Source organism: Camellia sinensis, chromosome 4 (assembly GCF_055761805.1).
Source record: "Camellia sinensis isolate YWXY chromosome 4, ASM5576180v1, whole genome shotgun sequence".
Lineage (NCBI taxonomy): Eukaryota > Viridiplantae > Streptophyta > Magnoliopsida > Ericales > Theaceae > Camellia > Camellia sinensis.
Genome location: NC_138964.1, coordinates 183,831,508 through 183,847,456, shown reverse-complemented (window position 1 = coordinate 183,847,456; position 15,949 = coordinate 183,831,508). Strand labels below are relative to the sequence as shown.

Genomic DNA, 15,949 nt, shown 5'->3' with positions numbered 1-15,949 from the left:
TAGCTAAATAAGATAAAGAATTAAAATAAAAATAAATATAAAAAAAAATTATGTGTCATTAGTTAAAAAGGTCAAAAAAATAATAAATTTTTTCACTAACAGAAATACTAACTTTTCAATAACATTGACGATACGGTACTCTATAATTATTTTTATATAGAAAAATTGTCAATAAATCTAAGTTGAAGAGTACGTTTGGTGTTGGATCCAAGAATTAATTTTATTTCATGAGAATGACATGCATTGAAAAGTTGTCGCTGCCATCGGCTAGTAGTAGCAATCGGTGGCAGTGTGTTAAATAGATAGGTGATATTGAATAGATAAATGAATAGATGGGTGGTGTGTTGAACAGATAGGTGATATTGAATAGATAGGTGAATAGATGGGTGACACGTGTACAAATAGTGAAATATTTGAACAGATAGTTAGATCTTTGAACAAAAAGTTGCATAGATAGTTGACACTTGTACAAATAATATAACATTTGAACATATAGATTGATAGGTAAACTTTAAACAATTAGACGTCATTTTTGGACAAATAATGCATTTTTAGCCCAAAAGGATTGAAGTATAGGTCTATTAATCTAAAAATTTTAAAAATAATTTTTTGACTCGAATAGCATTTTTTTATTTATAGAAATGGGAGAAAGAAAAAGAATTAACCATTTTATTTTCTTGATTGAGTGACCACTTTATTCTCTTTCTTTCTTTCTTTTGGTACTTCCCTACTGACCTTCACTATTCGTGCTTTAAATTTTGACTTCTACAAAAGGAAACGCAAAATCTAGAAAAGCTTCATTAGTACTCGAAGTTACTAAAAAAACGTTTAAATAATGTCATTGACGAAAAATTTTGCTTTGAAAAATAGAAAACCTTATCAAAAATTGATTCTTTCTCCAAGTTCTTGAACAGTTGTACATCCTCCAGTCCTTCACTTTATAAGATGGAACTTATCTCAAGTGCCCCCAACTTGACAACCCAAATCAAAAAGCTTTTGCCACTTGACAAATATATCAATTATCACACATTTTTTCCCTTTTTTCTTTTCTCTTTTTAGGTTTTTTTTTTAAAAAAAATAAAATAAAAATCACATTCCTCATTTTTCCAAAAAAATATTTTTGAAATGTTTGGATCAAAATGATTTTAGGTGTAAACCACATCATATAAATTTATACTATTAACTTTGAATTCTAAACAATTTCTTAAAATATTTTTATGAGTACATAGTCTTCAAGAACTTCCCACATAGAATTAAAAGCAACCACTAACTCTACAACATACTCTAGAACTACACAAACTTCACAACAGAAACAGAGGACACAGTTTGAGAAAATTTCTGCACAAATCCTAATCATGATCATAATACTCTGTTTGGTTAGGAGATTTAGAAAGAGATTTGAAAAAGGAAAAAGGAAAAAAGAAAAAGTGCGTGAAACTAAGTAAAATATTGGTATATTTTATTTATATTTCACCTACCTTTTCTCTTTTACTTTTCAAATCTCTCAACCAAACACAATGTAAATGAATCAAAGCTTTCTCATCATCTCCAAAGAATGGTAATACAAATTCACTTTACCACTTATGTGGCAATTTGATTCACTATTCCCATTTTGCCCTTCTTGTCCAAATGGATCTTCAAATAGACCCTCCTCATTCTAACTGCCAGCAATAAGTCCAGTCCAAGCCCAAGAACACAAGCAAGGGCCATGATCACAAAGACAAGCCTGTAACATTGAGGTCCGATGCACACGTTGCCGCCTCCGGGGGAGCTAGAAGCTTGAGCATCATACAGATATCCAGCAAGCAAACCCGAGAAGACGAAGGAGCCAAGGGGAAGATTGAGAATGAGGATGTTGTACAAGAGGCCATAATATTTGAGGCCAAATAACTCGGATGCAATTGGGACTGTGGCAGCAAGACGGACCCCATAGCATATTCCAACCATTGTTGAACCAATGTAAAGAGATCCTGTGAAGGCAATGGCCATTATAATGAATCCACAAGCCATTAATACTTGAGAAGCTGCATTCCACAGAGGCCTTGGCATTGCAAATTTGCTGTAGATGTTGTATGCATATTAGCCATGGCATAAGTTGTAAAGTTGCACAGAACACAAGTGTTGTACAAAAATTGAACACTTGAAAAATGTTTTCCAATTAAAATCACACTTTTACCTCTAATTGAAAAGGGTTTTCCAATTAACTCCCTAAAACTTTCAAATTATGTCCTTAAATTTTTATTTCCTCTCTTTTCTTTTCAATAAATTCCCTACAATTTGTCAACATAAATGTTTAATTTTGTCAAAATCTTTTCTTATAAATTTTATATTACTTCCCTCTTGTGTTTTACTCTCTTTTTTGTCATGATCATCATGTTCAGAAACTATAATAGAAAATCAACACAAAAAGAAATGCTCAGTTAACTCAAAAATATAATTTTGACATCACGTTGATTTTTTGTCCTCCTTTCACAAATGAATATTGGATTCGGTTGCATTGAGATTGATCTCGCTAAGGTTACGACTCAATAATGTCCCTACGAATCAAAATCTTAGCTCCACCACTAACTATAAAGAACCAAACTGTGCCCCTTTAAGAACCAAATTGTGACCCTTTAAAAACCGAATCATCCAAACTCACAAAGGTCGGGTTAATTTGATTTGCAGGTTTTTTAGGTCATTTAGGTCATTTACCCACCCCTGCTTGATACCATGAGTTCATTTTGGACTTCCAATGAATGAATGATAGCAAACAAAGATTGGAAGATTAGACAAAGTGTTTGTGTGTTGCCAACAAATTGTAGTAATGTTAATGAGCAATGATGCAAAGAGTGATGATCCTATAATACCTGATATAGTACTCGGACGCCATGCCTGAAATGATACGACCAAAGAATCCCCCAATGCTAGTAAGCGACACGAAAATGGAAACATCATTGTACCCAAGTGCCCTTCCCATCTGTCCCATGTTGTTTATCACACACATCCCTGTCCCAACCCCACAAAGAAACGACACAAACAACACCCAAAAATCAAAAGTCTGCATTGCTTCAAACATCGTATGATCTTCTCCAATAACTGGCCATCTCTTGACCTCAACAACATCATCTTCATCTTTCTTAACCTCCTCAACAAGCAATGGCTCATTGATTTGTGCTTCAGCATCTGAATCAGAGCTAGGCCTGACTACAATGTAGTACAAGGGAACAAGCAGTGGACTTGCAAGGAGGATAAGTAATCCGATAGCGAATACTAAAGAAATTATGTGGATATGAACACCGGAGACATCGAATGCTAGTAAATAGAAGGCTATGATGACGGCCACGACATTAAAATAGTGGAATATGTGTGGTTCTTTGGTTTCTTCGGTGGCGGTGGGAGGCGGTGTTTCATGGAGGAAGAAGGCAGCGGAGAAGCAGACGAGGGCGGGGACGATAGAAAGAGTGAGGAGAAAGGTGGAGGGATTGGAGGAGAAGAGGGAGGAGGAGAGGTCAGTGAAAATGGCAGTGCTGAGGCCTAAAAAGCCTTTTAAGATGCCAGAGACAGGGCCTTGGTTGTGCTTGAAGTTCCTCATGCATGTAACTAAAACTGCTGTGTTCAACCATGTTGTGCTGTTACCTCCTAGGCAAAGAAATATACACATCTGTGCCAAAATAATAATGAGATTTTAGTACAAGTATTGTGATGTTAATTGTAATTAACTCTTATTGTTTAGAGAAAACTAATACATGCAAAATATTGGGGCAAAATGAAGAATTAAAGTAAATAAAAAACTTGGGCAACTGATGATGCAGGAAAGCAAATAGAAACAAAATCACATCATTCTTACTTTTTAGTCTTAATAATAATAATAATAATTTTAAAAATGGCTAAATTAAGTAACTTAAAAAATAGAGGACAAATTTTATTTTACACCCTTAAATTTTATATCTAATTTCACTTTATTTCTTAACTTTTTAATTGTGTGGGTCATATTTTGAGTCAAGTTGTATTAGAACTATTCGTATAATATTGTTTTGAAAACTAACAGAAAATAGCTTAGTTTTAGCACTCTTATACTTTAAATAAAATTTCATTTTTGTCACTCCGTTAATTTTTGCAACGACATTATAAACTGAACCTAATTATAACTTGATTAAAAATTAAGTAATTTGACTGAAACAACTAAAAAGTTGGAAGACAAAACGAGATTGAATATAAAAATACAAAAAAAGTTTGAAATCCCAAAAATCACTTAAATACATAATGATGTGGCAGGTCCAACAACTCTTTTACTATAGCCTATTTTGGGAAACAAGAAAAAAATTATTTTTTTGATTTTTTTTAAAAAATATATAAAAATAAAAAAGTGATATGACTCAAATAAACTAATACGATTGATTTTTTTATTCTAATGGCCAAAATAGGCCTATATAGTTGATTTTTTTAAAATTATGAGTATATTGATAAAATAGAGGTGGCTTGTTCTGGGAAAGTAAGTTAAAAGTTAATTTTTAAATTTTTTTACTTTTTTTTGAAAAAATATATAAAAAAATAAAGATATCGTGTGATCTAAAAAAAATCAAAAAATAGATTTTTTTTTTTACTTTTAACTGAGTTGTCAAAACAAGCCAAAATCTAATTTGGCCAAGAATAGAAGAGTTTGTGTTGTGTTGGGGGGTAATGAAGAAATGACAAACCTGCCAGTATGGAAGAGGAGGAATCCTCTGGCTAACAACAAGCCATTGAACTCCATATCCAATAAACCCCTCAACTGCTCCAATTATGAGTATCACTGAAGTTGGAAAACGATCTGAAGCTAACCCAGATAGTATCCCAAATGCCTTACCCACATCTTTAGCCACTGAGAGATTGTTGAGCTGGAGTTGGCTCAGAACCATTAGCGATTTCAGAGCATCGGAGTAGTTGGAAAATGTGTAATTGTTGCCGGCGACTGCCTGAACCCATATCGCCGTCACGAATCCCAGCCATTTGATCGCCGGAGAAGATGATGGAATAAGTGAAACTAATCTTAAAACCATTTTTTTTTCTTTTTTGAAATGTTTAATGATGTTTGGTTTGAATTGCATGTGATGTTGTTGTTGAGAGTTTATTTATAAGCATGGTTTGGTGTTCATTAATGGAAAACTTGATACTAGTTTTTGTTGGTTTGGACCATGGTTTTACAATTCAGTGACTAGTTTGTGTGTGTGTGATTGATTTGGATTAGAGTGGTCCCTTTAACTTGTTTTCTTAAAAGAAAGAAATGTAAATGAAATTGGTGTTTACTATTATTAATCACATAAAGAAATATTTATGTCGCTTTTACATGGTAGGATTTAAATTGATTTCCTCTATCACACTTATCCAAAGTTGTTGCATTAGAACATTTTTAATGAATAAACACAATCTTATTATATTAATATAAGTAAGAAGTCGAAATAAATGAAACAAATTTAATAAAATATCATAAACATAATCTTATTATATTAATATAAGTAAGAAGTGATTGAAATAAATGAAACAAATTTAATAAAATATCATTTATCTTTTACTACTAGCTATCATGGAAAGTGGTTTTGCAGGCCATTTCTCTTCATCCCCCGGTTTACGCCGCGTCGCCGCCATGTTTGGTCGATATCAGCAGCATATTATAATAAGAAGATAGTATAAATTTACAACTCACTGTCGAAAGGAGGAGAATTTATTTGATACCCTTGACACGGTCACGTGATATTTCAAATATGTAGTGATTGATAAAAGAAATGAGATTCATGATTTTATATTGAGTGATTTAAAAATAACAAAAAGTATAATGGATGGCAATTGGTGAAACACGTGAAACACCAGCTGGTGACTCTTCAGGAAAACCTTGCTTGTTTTCATTTTTCAAAAAATACTTTTTAAAAAATTTTACTTTTTTATTTTTCGTGTTTTTTTGTTTTTACTGATTTTTTAAAAATATTTTAAGCAATTTTTTTATTTTTTAGACACACCTAACATAAATACACCTTAAAAGTAAAAAAAAATTGTAAAAAAAATCTTTTAAAAATTCACTAAATACCAAAAATATAAAAAAAAAAGAATTTAGTACATTTTTTTGTATTTTTATGTATTTATTAATTTTTTAAAATATTTTTTTACAAATTTTTTACTTTTTAGATACATCTAACTAAGGTGCATTTAAAAAAATAAAAAAATTGTTTAAAATTTAAAAAATATTCACTAAAAACAAAAGAATACGAAAACAAAAAAACTCAATTTTTAAAAAATTTAATTCAAAAAATTCAAACCAAACACACTAAATAATTTTTCTCAAAAGGAGGTGGTGGGTCACACTAGAAACAATTAAATTATTAAACTTTCTTTGCAAGAAAATCATTGCTTAGGTTTTGGATCACAAGGTTTGTTTGTTTGTTTGTTTTTTTTTTTTTTTAATATCATAAAAAAAAACAAAAAAAATAGAACTTTTATTAATGAGAAAGGAGCTGTGAATCACAAGATAAAATCTAAGTTACCCACCTTTTAGGAAAAACATTATACCATTGTTCACATTCAATTGAATGAAAATTGTTAGATAATTTTAAATTATCATAGGTTAATATTGTATTTTTGATAAATAAAAAATTCCCACCAAAACATAACTTAAACTAATTCTTGAAACTAGTATAGTTAATGCCAGTAACAGTAACCATAGCCAATAGCATTGCTGGAGAAAAAAAAACCCGACTAATGTACAGTTATTTTACAGATCTACATTTGATGAAGAATGACACAGAACAAATAAATAATTTAAACAACAATGTGTAACTACCACACTTTTTTCTTTTTTCCTTTCCTCTCTTTAGTTTTTGTTTTTGTTTTTGTTTTTTTTTTTTGTTTTTTTCTAATGATCACATTCTCAAAACCCAAACAAATATGTGAGTAGCAAAGGAGTCCGGATCTTCTGCCATACATTCCTGCCATACATTCCTACAGTGCTATACAAAACGACGTCGTTTTGTATTAATTTTTTTTTTCCCTCGTTTCTTTTACGTTGCTTCAGAACTGTTTAGAACCCTAGTGTTGCTTCAGAACTCAGACGAATTGAGAGCAGAGGCGAAACGACGAGGAGAGGAGAGGAGAGGAGAGGCAGCGGTGAGGCGAGAGGAAACGACGGCGACGACGGAGAAACGACAACGACGAGGTCCGTTCGTCTTCAGGATCATTTTTCTCCCTTCGTCTTTTATTACTTTTTTTTATATGATTTTGTTGCCAATAGATGCTTTTGATTTATGTTGAGTTTGATGGATTTGTTGTTGAAACAGATTTGGTGTGATTTTTGTTAAATTTTTGCAATTTTTTTTTGATTTGGTATTATTCCGAAATTATTCCCAATGTTTGTGTTAATCTGTTCAATGTTCACCATTTGATGTAATTAGATCAAATAGAGACATGATTGAAAATGAATTTTTATGTGTGTTAATCTGGGTTCAAAATGAATTTTTTCCCTTTTTTTTTTATGTGTGTTAACCTGGGTTCAAAATGTATGATTCAAAATGAATTTTTATGATTCAAAATGAATTTTTCCGAAATTAGATTTGTTAATCTGGGTTCCACATTTCTATTAAAAAAGAATTTTTTTTTTTCCTTTTATTTGACACTTTTGACACAGAATCATTGAGGAATTCATTTTTGAGTCTTTGAGTCCTTGAATTCATTTATTTCCTTATCAACTCGCATGTTGGGAAATCAACTGTTGCAGATAAAACATTCAGAATAATACTCTCCTCTGGTTTAATGTACTCCATTATGATCCCTGAAATCTGCTCATAGATATCAGGAACACCTTCTAGTGATTCCAGGACTGCCCTGTTTGATCTAAGATATACATGATTTAAATTTTTTTCCTTTTATATGGCAACAGAATGAGGCACAAGAACAATATAGATCAAATAGTGACATGATTCAAATAGGTATTTTTGAAAAAAAAATTTAAAAAAAATCTGAAAACTGAACCAAACATCCAAAACATCCAAGATCCAAAAACAGAGCTTGACAGTGTATTATTGGTGGGGTAGTGTAGTGATAGCAAATGAAGAAGGAACATGGATTGAAGGGTAACTTGATTCAAACCTCACACAAGCGTGTGGAAGAAAAAACTGTGATGCTAGAGATACCAGTGAGTCATACCATGTATATGGACCTTATATGACCATATGGAATGACTTGGTGGTATGACTCGATGGTTTATCATTTCCGGACAAAACATTGACACATATCATTATGATAGGCACCTCCACATGTTTGCTATGTCTATGCTGCACAAGAAATGGGTTAACCATAGTCATATTGAGCCTAATTTATTGGCAGCTGGGGTTATGGCTGGCATTTTAGACCTTGAGGTCACAGAAAGTGTATAGGTGTGAATTTTCAAGAAAACATTGACACATAACATTGATCCATTAGTGAAAATATTAAAGTGAGCATAAAAATGTAGTGCAAGAAAACCATGAAACATAATAACCTTTTTTATCAACTTTGTTGAATTTTATATGGCAGGACTGTTTGATCAATATTGGACCAATATAGAGCAATACATGATTATGCAGGACTGTTTGATCTATATTGGTCCCATTGTCAAAAAAAAAAGAAGAAAACATGAATGTTGACAATGGTTATTGAAAACATGAATAAATAGGATAGTTGCCTGTGTCAAACAAAACATGAATAATGGCAATGCATGTAAACAACAGTTTGCTATTTTACTGGTTTGAACATGAACTATGTATATGATCTAAGAATGAACATGAACTGTGTATATGACTAGGATGAACATGAACATGAACTATGTATATGACTAGGATGAACATGAACATGAACTATGTATATGATCTAGGACTGAACATGAACTATGTATAGGATGAACATGAACATGAACTATGTATATGACTAGGATGAACATGAACATGAAAATAACATTAAGAATTAACATGAACATGAAAATGACAATGTTTATTAGACAAATGGTTATTATATCATTGATTAGTGCTTTATTTTACAGCTTTGTTTGAATGTTGTCTTAATGGACTGATTGTAATTGTGGAAAATGCTCTTACTAGGATCATGTCAATGTCAATGGGTTCAAACATTGATGCTGGATATTTGCAAAATCAGAGATGCAATTGTGAAAAAAAAGCTGCAGTGTTCATATCAGAATCAGAGAAAAATCCAGGGAGGTTGTATTTCAAGTGTCCAAATAGGATGTGCGAGTTATTTGGGTGGGGACCGGCTTCGACTGGGAATGCATTAGATATCCAAAGGAAAAGTAAAACTAGTCATATGAAGAATGAAGATGAGAGAGACTATGATTATGATGTTGACAAACTCAATCAAATTAAATAAATTGGAACGAGTTGAAACAAACCAAGAAGCTATGAAACTGTTTATGTTCACAGCCATAGTGTTGATTGGTTTTACTATGCTAATAGCACTACTGAAGTGAATGTAACCTTTTAGTTATTTTTTTGGTATTTTGTTTTTTTTTTTTTTTGGTGGATGTATTTGGGTTTTGAATGTTGTAGACCTTAAACTATGAATGTTGTACACCTTAAACTATGAATGTTGATATGTAAAGCTTAATGGAATTGCCTACGTTTGACGAATGCGATGCGCTTCTTTTTTGTTTCTGTCAATGACGTTACCTGAAATTACCTATGCTTGACGACTTCATTATTTTAAAATGTTGTGGACAGATCTCATTATTTTATAATGTTGTGAACAGATTTCATTATTTTATATTCTTATTATTGGTCAGGTCATACTTGTTCTTCACCAAATCTGTCCACAACATAACACAACCAAATCTGTCCACAACATAACCGAATCTGTCCAAAATAGTATACATGTATCCAAATCTGTCCAGAATCCACATCTGTGCAGACAACACAAAATAACACTGTCCAAAACCAAATCTGTCCAAAAAAAAAAAAACCTGTCCAAAACAAAAAAAAAAAACTGTCCAAATCTGTCCAGATCATTCCAAAATCTGTCCACAACATTATAAACCTGTGCAACACAAAATAAGACAACCAAAACTGTCCAAAATCAGTCCAAAACCAAAAAATCTGTGCAGATCATTATAAACTTGTCCAAATCTGTCCAAAACCAAAAAAAATTGTCCAAAACCAAAAAATCAGTCCAAAACCAAAAAATCTGTGCAGATCATTATAAACCTGTCCAAATCTGTCCAAAACCAAAAAATCAGTCTAAAACCAAAAAATCTGTGCAGATCATTATAAACCTGTCCAAATCTGTCCAAAAACCAGATCATTATAAACCACTCCAAATCTGTCCAAAACCAAAAAAAAACTGTCCAAAACCAAAAAATCAGTCCAAAACCAAAAAATCAGCGCAGATCATTATAAACCTGTCCAAAACCAAAAAATCAGTCCAAAACCAAAAAATCTGTGCAGATCATTATAAACCTGTCCAAATCTGTCCAAAAACCAGATCATTATAAACCACTCCAAATCTGTCCAAAACCAAAAAAAAAAAACTGTCCAAAACCAAAAAATTAGTCCAAAACCAAAAAATCTGTGCAGATCATTATAAACCTGTCCAAATCTGTCCAAAACCAAAAAAACTGTCCAAAACCAAAAAATCTGTCCAAAATAAAAGCAAACTATCCATAGGATGTCCATATCATTCAAAATTTGTCCACAACATTATAAACCTGTGCAACACAAAATAGCACAACCAAATCTGTCCAACATTCATGACACCAAATCTGTCCAAAATAAAAGAAAACTGTCAAAATCTATCCACATCATTATAAATCTGTCCAACACAAAATACATCTGTCCAAAACAAATGAAGATAAAATAAACTTCTCAGGGATGTCCATCTACATGACTGTCAGCAGGACTATGTGACGCTTGCGAGAGATGGACTGCAAAGTTTTCAACACTTGTACATCGAAGCAACCCCTGAAAAGATCTGTGAGTAGGGTACACAGAAGGCATTGACTGAGCCGTGTTATTCCCCTGCAATGCACCAAACCATGTATTCAACTTCGATTACAATGTATACTACATTTTAAATGTAAACTATGTCACTAATTATAACTCACATCATATGTACCATACGTAAGAGAATGACCACTTGTACCACCCATAAGAACTTGAGGTCGAGGTTGAGATGGAGAAATGTACATATCATGACGATGATCCTAAATTAATACCCATGACGAAAAAAAAAAAAAAAGATTAATAACCAAAAAATTTTAAAAACAAAAGAAACATCATTGAACATTAATACCTTATTATAATTAATACCCATGACAAAACGAGGTTGTGATTGAGAAAAATTGACACCAAGACCATGATCCTAAATACAACCAATAGAAACTATGTAAATAAAATATTTGAATAAAAAACATGGTCATTATTTAACATTTTCTTAAAAACTTGCACACAAAAAACTATTACCTGAGTAGAATTACCACTCATGACGAAACGCGATTGTGATTGACCTTGGCAAGTATAAATAGCATCACCCGACTGCATTGCCAGACAAACCAATTATAGATAAAAATAATTAAATGCCAAGCAACCCAACTTGGGAAGTGTAAACAGTAATGAGGTTGTGATTCACCCATGAATAAAATTACCACCCATGATTCACCCATTAAATACCTGAATAGAATTACCACCCATGACGAAATGAGGTTGTGATTCACCTTGGGAAGTGTAAACAGTACCACCCGACTACATTGCGAAGCAAACCAATTACACATAACAACAATTAACTATATAATGAACAAACTGAATGAAATGAACTCATCAAACTAACCATATAAAGACCACATTACTATTAAATATTACCTGAATAGAATTATTACCCATGCGAAAATGAGGCTGAGATTCACATTGGGGAGTATAATTAGCGCCACCCTACACACAACGAAAAACCTTAATGAAAGTGGGTCATTACTAAATAAAATCAATGTTTTAGTTTACTAATCTACTGTATTTTAATCGTATGCAATTTGTCATGTCCAAACCTGAATAGATTGCATCCTTTTCTTCTTTGCAATAGCTTTTTCCATCCCGCCTTTGATCCTCCTTCTTCCTTTACTAGTTGACTCTCTTTTCTTCAGTCCCTTAACTTGGATTGGACAATCTATTTCATCACTCTGTGGGCATGCGTTGCTTGATGAATTTCTCAAATCAGTTACCTCCACTTGACCACAAATGTGGAGACTTAATTTGTCTTCAACCATTACACTCAATTCTTCACCTTTTAAAACTAATAACTGATAAGTTTCTTCACTTTCAGCGGCTCTACTCGCTATTGCTTTAAACATGGTCATTAATGACCGATATCGGTCACTTTGATGTAATTTGACATAAGCCTTCACTTCATACCCACGTCTATCTTTCACTTGTTCAGCCCTTGCTTTTTTAGTCCATCGTTTGAGTATATACTGTGGTGGAAGTTCCGTTGCATTGAATATATCTCTAAGCACCTTGAGACAATGTCGACATAATATGCCCTTCACTTCAAACTTCTTGCAACTACAACTCAAACAACCCCCTCTATCCATTGTCACAATCTTATCTTTTTTCCCATCTACCATTGTTCTTATTGTGAAGTTGGTGCTCTCACCATCATTAGTAGTGCCTATAATGGATGCTTCAATGGACTGCACATACTCATTTTGGAATTCTTCAAAAATAGTTTTCGTGTAAATCTCTGTCACTTGCTTTAACATCACAGTTGGAATTGAAACCCTCGGTAATTTTTGGGACAAATTATACTCCGCTTCCAATTCCTTATACCTCTTCTCATAAAGCACCCTCTCAAAATGCTTGAAGAGCTCCATCAAATTATGGTCACAATTCAGATAATCCTTCAGAAATGCATTAAAGGATTCACTAAGTTGAGTAGTACTCATTCCAGCTGCCCAAGAATTCATAATATATGGCCATCCCCATTTCTCCTTCACGCGAAAAGTCTGCTCCAACCAATGATTGTCGAATGCATCATACTTATCAAGCATTTGGTCCCACTGTATTCGGAATTCTTTTTCATCATCAATGTCATGCATAAATTTTGAAAACACACCCTTCACCCCTACATCATCGAAAACAGAACTTACATGCTTGACAGCATTTTGCATCAAATGCCACATACAAAGACGATGGTTTGTATCGGGTATGACAATTGGAATGGCCTTAGCCATCGCAGTATCTTGATCTGTGAAAATAGTTTTCGGAGCTTTGTTTGACATTGCCTCCAAAAAAATTTGAAACAACCATGTAAAAGATTCAACAGTCTCATCATACATCAACGCTGCACCGAATATAACTGTTTCTCGATGATGATTAAATCCAACAAATGATCCAAAAGGTCTATGCTCATTATTTAGTTTGTAAGTAGTGTCAAATGTCACTACATCACCGAACTGAGCATAGTCCATGATCATTTGAGCATCAGCCCAAAATATATTACTTATCTGCTCATCACAATCTAATTGGACTGCATAAAAAAAAAGATGGATTTTCCACAGTTTTCTTACGAAAGTAATGCAACACACTACCCGCTTCCCCATATTCCAAATCTTTTTGTCTCTTCGATCTTAGGTAATTTTTTTGGTCCAATTTGGTGAAACCAAGTGATGCTCTTCCACCAGATTCCCTACCAAATAGTTCATAAGCAGACCTAAGAGGAATTCCAGATTGTGAAGCTAATTCTACTTCAATTGCTTGGGTGGTAGAAATTTTTCTTTGGGATGGCAACATATGAATGCAATCTTGAGGCACAAGATCATGATTATGATGTTCAACAAAATCACAAGCAATATATTTTCCTGATATTCTATCTAACTTGATACTAAATCTGGCACCACAACCACATCTTATCTCTTGTCTTGGATTTTTGACAAGTAGATCTCGTTTGTCAATACCCCGACTTCCCTCTTTGTAACATACAAACGTGCCTGATGTTATCTCCTTCGTTTGTCTGTTCTTGTTTGCATATGCCTTCCTAATACTAAAGCCCACCTTTCCCCCATACATATTGTAAAAGTCATATGCAGCTTGTTCAGAGTCAAATGGCATTCCCACTTTCGACTTCCAACCACAATCATCAACAATATTATTTTCTTCCATTACCTACAATTCATATGCAGCTTGTTCAGAGTCACATGAAGGACCACTTGTGAAGTTATATGATAATTTTACTCATATGCTAAATGCCCAAGCATTGTAATTTCAATTTCACCTTTAATCTTAACCAACCAGGATTAACTTAATTGATCAGAACTCTTACGCCTCACTAAAAAGTCAAGTGTTCAAGGACTTTCCCCTCATCTAGTCTATAACATCCTATATGTACCACACCACCACAACCCCCACCCCCCCGGTTTCATATTGCACCCATTTAATCTAAAGATGAAATACAGAAATTTAATAAATAGAGAGAACACCTTCAAGAAAAAAACGCCCCTTTCAACAATTAACACGCTACACGCTAGAAAATCATGAAGACTCTAGTAAAACCATAATTTTAAAAACCCTACAGCTGATAGGTGCAATTGATTGTTTCACATGAAGGACCACTTGTGAAGTTAAATGAGAATTTTACTGATATGCTAAATGCCCAAGCATTGTAATTTCAATTTCACCTTTAATCTTAACCAACCAGGACTAAATTAATCAAAACTCTTACGCCTCACTAAAAAGCCAAGTGTTCAAAGACTTTTCCCTCATCCAGTCTATAACATCCTACATGTACCTCCCCCCCTCCCACCCACCCACCCACCCACCCATCCCAAAAAAAATAAAAAAAATCTCTTAAATAGAATTGAAATAAAATTACGTTAATCCATTAATCCTCCTTGGGGATTGAAAAGAATTTGGCCAAATTATACTCGTAGTCCATATTGTTTGCCTATTATGTCAATTTGATCTTTAGAGTTCTAATTGTATTAATTTCACCCTTGATTCTTACATTGGGCATCAAACCAATTGAACAATCCTCATGAAGATGGAGGAATAATGTAAAGCAAATGCATATACAGTAATTAGGACCAGTTTTAACCGGAAAACTGTAGCTTACCTTCCATGGAAAAGGAAGACATGAACAACAGTGGCAGTGAGGCAAGCAAAACTGAGAGCATAGGTCATAGCCAACGAGGTGCTGAGATAAAGAGGACCCTCCCTCTCATAACCCTCGAAGTCAATATGGAAGTCAGGGTCCACAATGGCACTGATATTGTAATCTTGACTAGTGGATGTGAATAGTCCATCTGAGAAAATAGGGAAAGTCTTGGAATTGAAGATGTTAAGCCAATAAGTAATTGGAGTCATGACATACATTATAAGCACAAACCCAAGAGCAATGTTGGCAGTGGCAAACCATGGGCTAGCAAGTGGGCTCCCAAGGTAAGAGGATATGCTGGACCAATCGAATCCGAGTGCACCGATCCCAAGGCCATGGAGGCCTGAGCCTAGTTGTTGGGCTAGGATGGAATTGGGAAACAAATAGCATAGCCAGGAAAGAGAAGTTAGCATTGGGAAGAGGTGGCCTGGGAAGACATAGTATGCAAAGCTGCAAGTGAAGGCAATGAGGAAGAACTGGTTCCTTGTTAATCCCCCTATAGGTCTCTCCTCTTTCTCATGTAGTGCACTGTCATGGACAAACAGGAGAAGAGTAAGTGAAAGAAGAAGACAGTAATAACTAGCATTGAAACAGCAGTTGATATTAGAGCATCTCCAATCCTTTATATTTTTTTAATCAAATTTAAATTTGACGAAAAAATATTTAAAAATCATCTCTAATCATTTCATAAGGGATGGCAATTTTTTCATCAAATTAAAAACCTATCAAATATTTCATCAAATTTAAATTTAAAATTATGAAGTAGTGGAGATGCTTTTTTCTTTTAAATCCAATTTGATGAAAAAGAAAATTTTGGATAAGAGGG

The 15,949-nt window shown here is 33.5% G+C and overlaps 2 protein-coding genes across 2 annotated transcripts; both read right to left on the bottom strand.

The window, feature by feature from the left end:
- Positions 1 to 1,432: 1,432 nt before the first annotated feature.
- LOC114290064 (protein NUCLEAR FUSION DEFECTIVE 4) lies at positions 1,433 to 5,207 on the bottom strand. The gene is made up of 3 exons (XM_028233982.2): positions 4,680 to 5,207; positions 2,850 to 3,643; positions 1,433 to 2,059 (listed from the first exon to the last, which is right to left on the bottom strand). Exons 1-3 carry the CDS (start codon positions 5,067 to 5,069, stop codon positions 1,582 to 1,584), a joined length of 1,662 nt encoding a protein of 553 aa, XP_028089783.2. The 5' UTR covers positions 5,070 to 5,207; the 3' UTR covers positions 1,433 to 1,581.
- Positions 5,208 to 11,192: 5,985 nt separating this feature from the next.
- LOC114288610 (protein FAR1-RELATED SEQUENCE 5-like) lies at positions 11,193 to 14,172 on the bottom strand. The gene is made up of 4 exons (XM_082923016.1): positions 11,844 to 14,172; positions 11,655 to 11,726; positions 11,448 to 11,519; positions 11,193 to 11,346 (listed from the first exon to the last, which is right to left on the bottom strand). The coding sequence occupies exon 1, from the start codon at positions 13,571 to 13,573 to the stop codon at positions 12,011 to 12,013; it is 1,563 nt and encodes a 520-aa protein (XP_082779142.1). The 5' UTR covers positions 13,574 to 14,172; the 3' UTR covers positions 11,193 to 11,346; positions 11,448 to 11,519; positions 11,655 to 11,726; positions 11,844 to 12,010.
- Between the last annotated feature and the right edge of the window lie 1,777 nt (positions 14,173 to 15,949).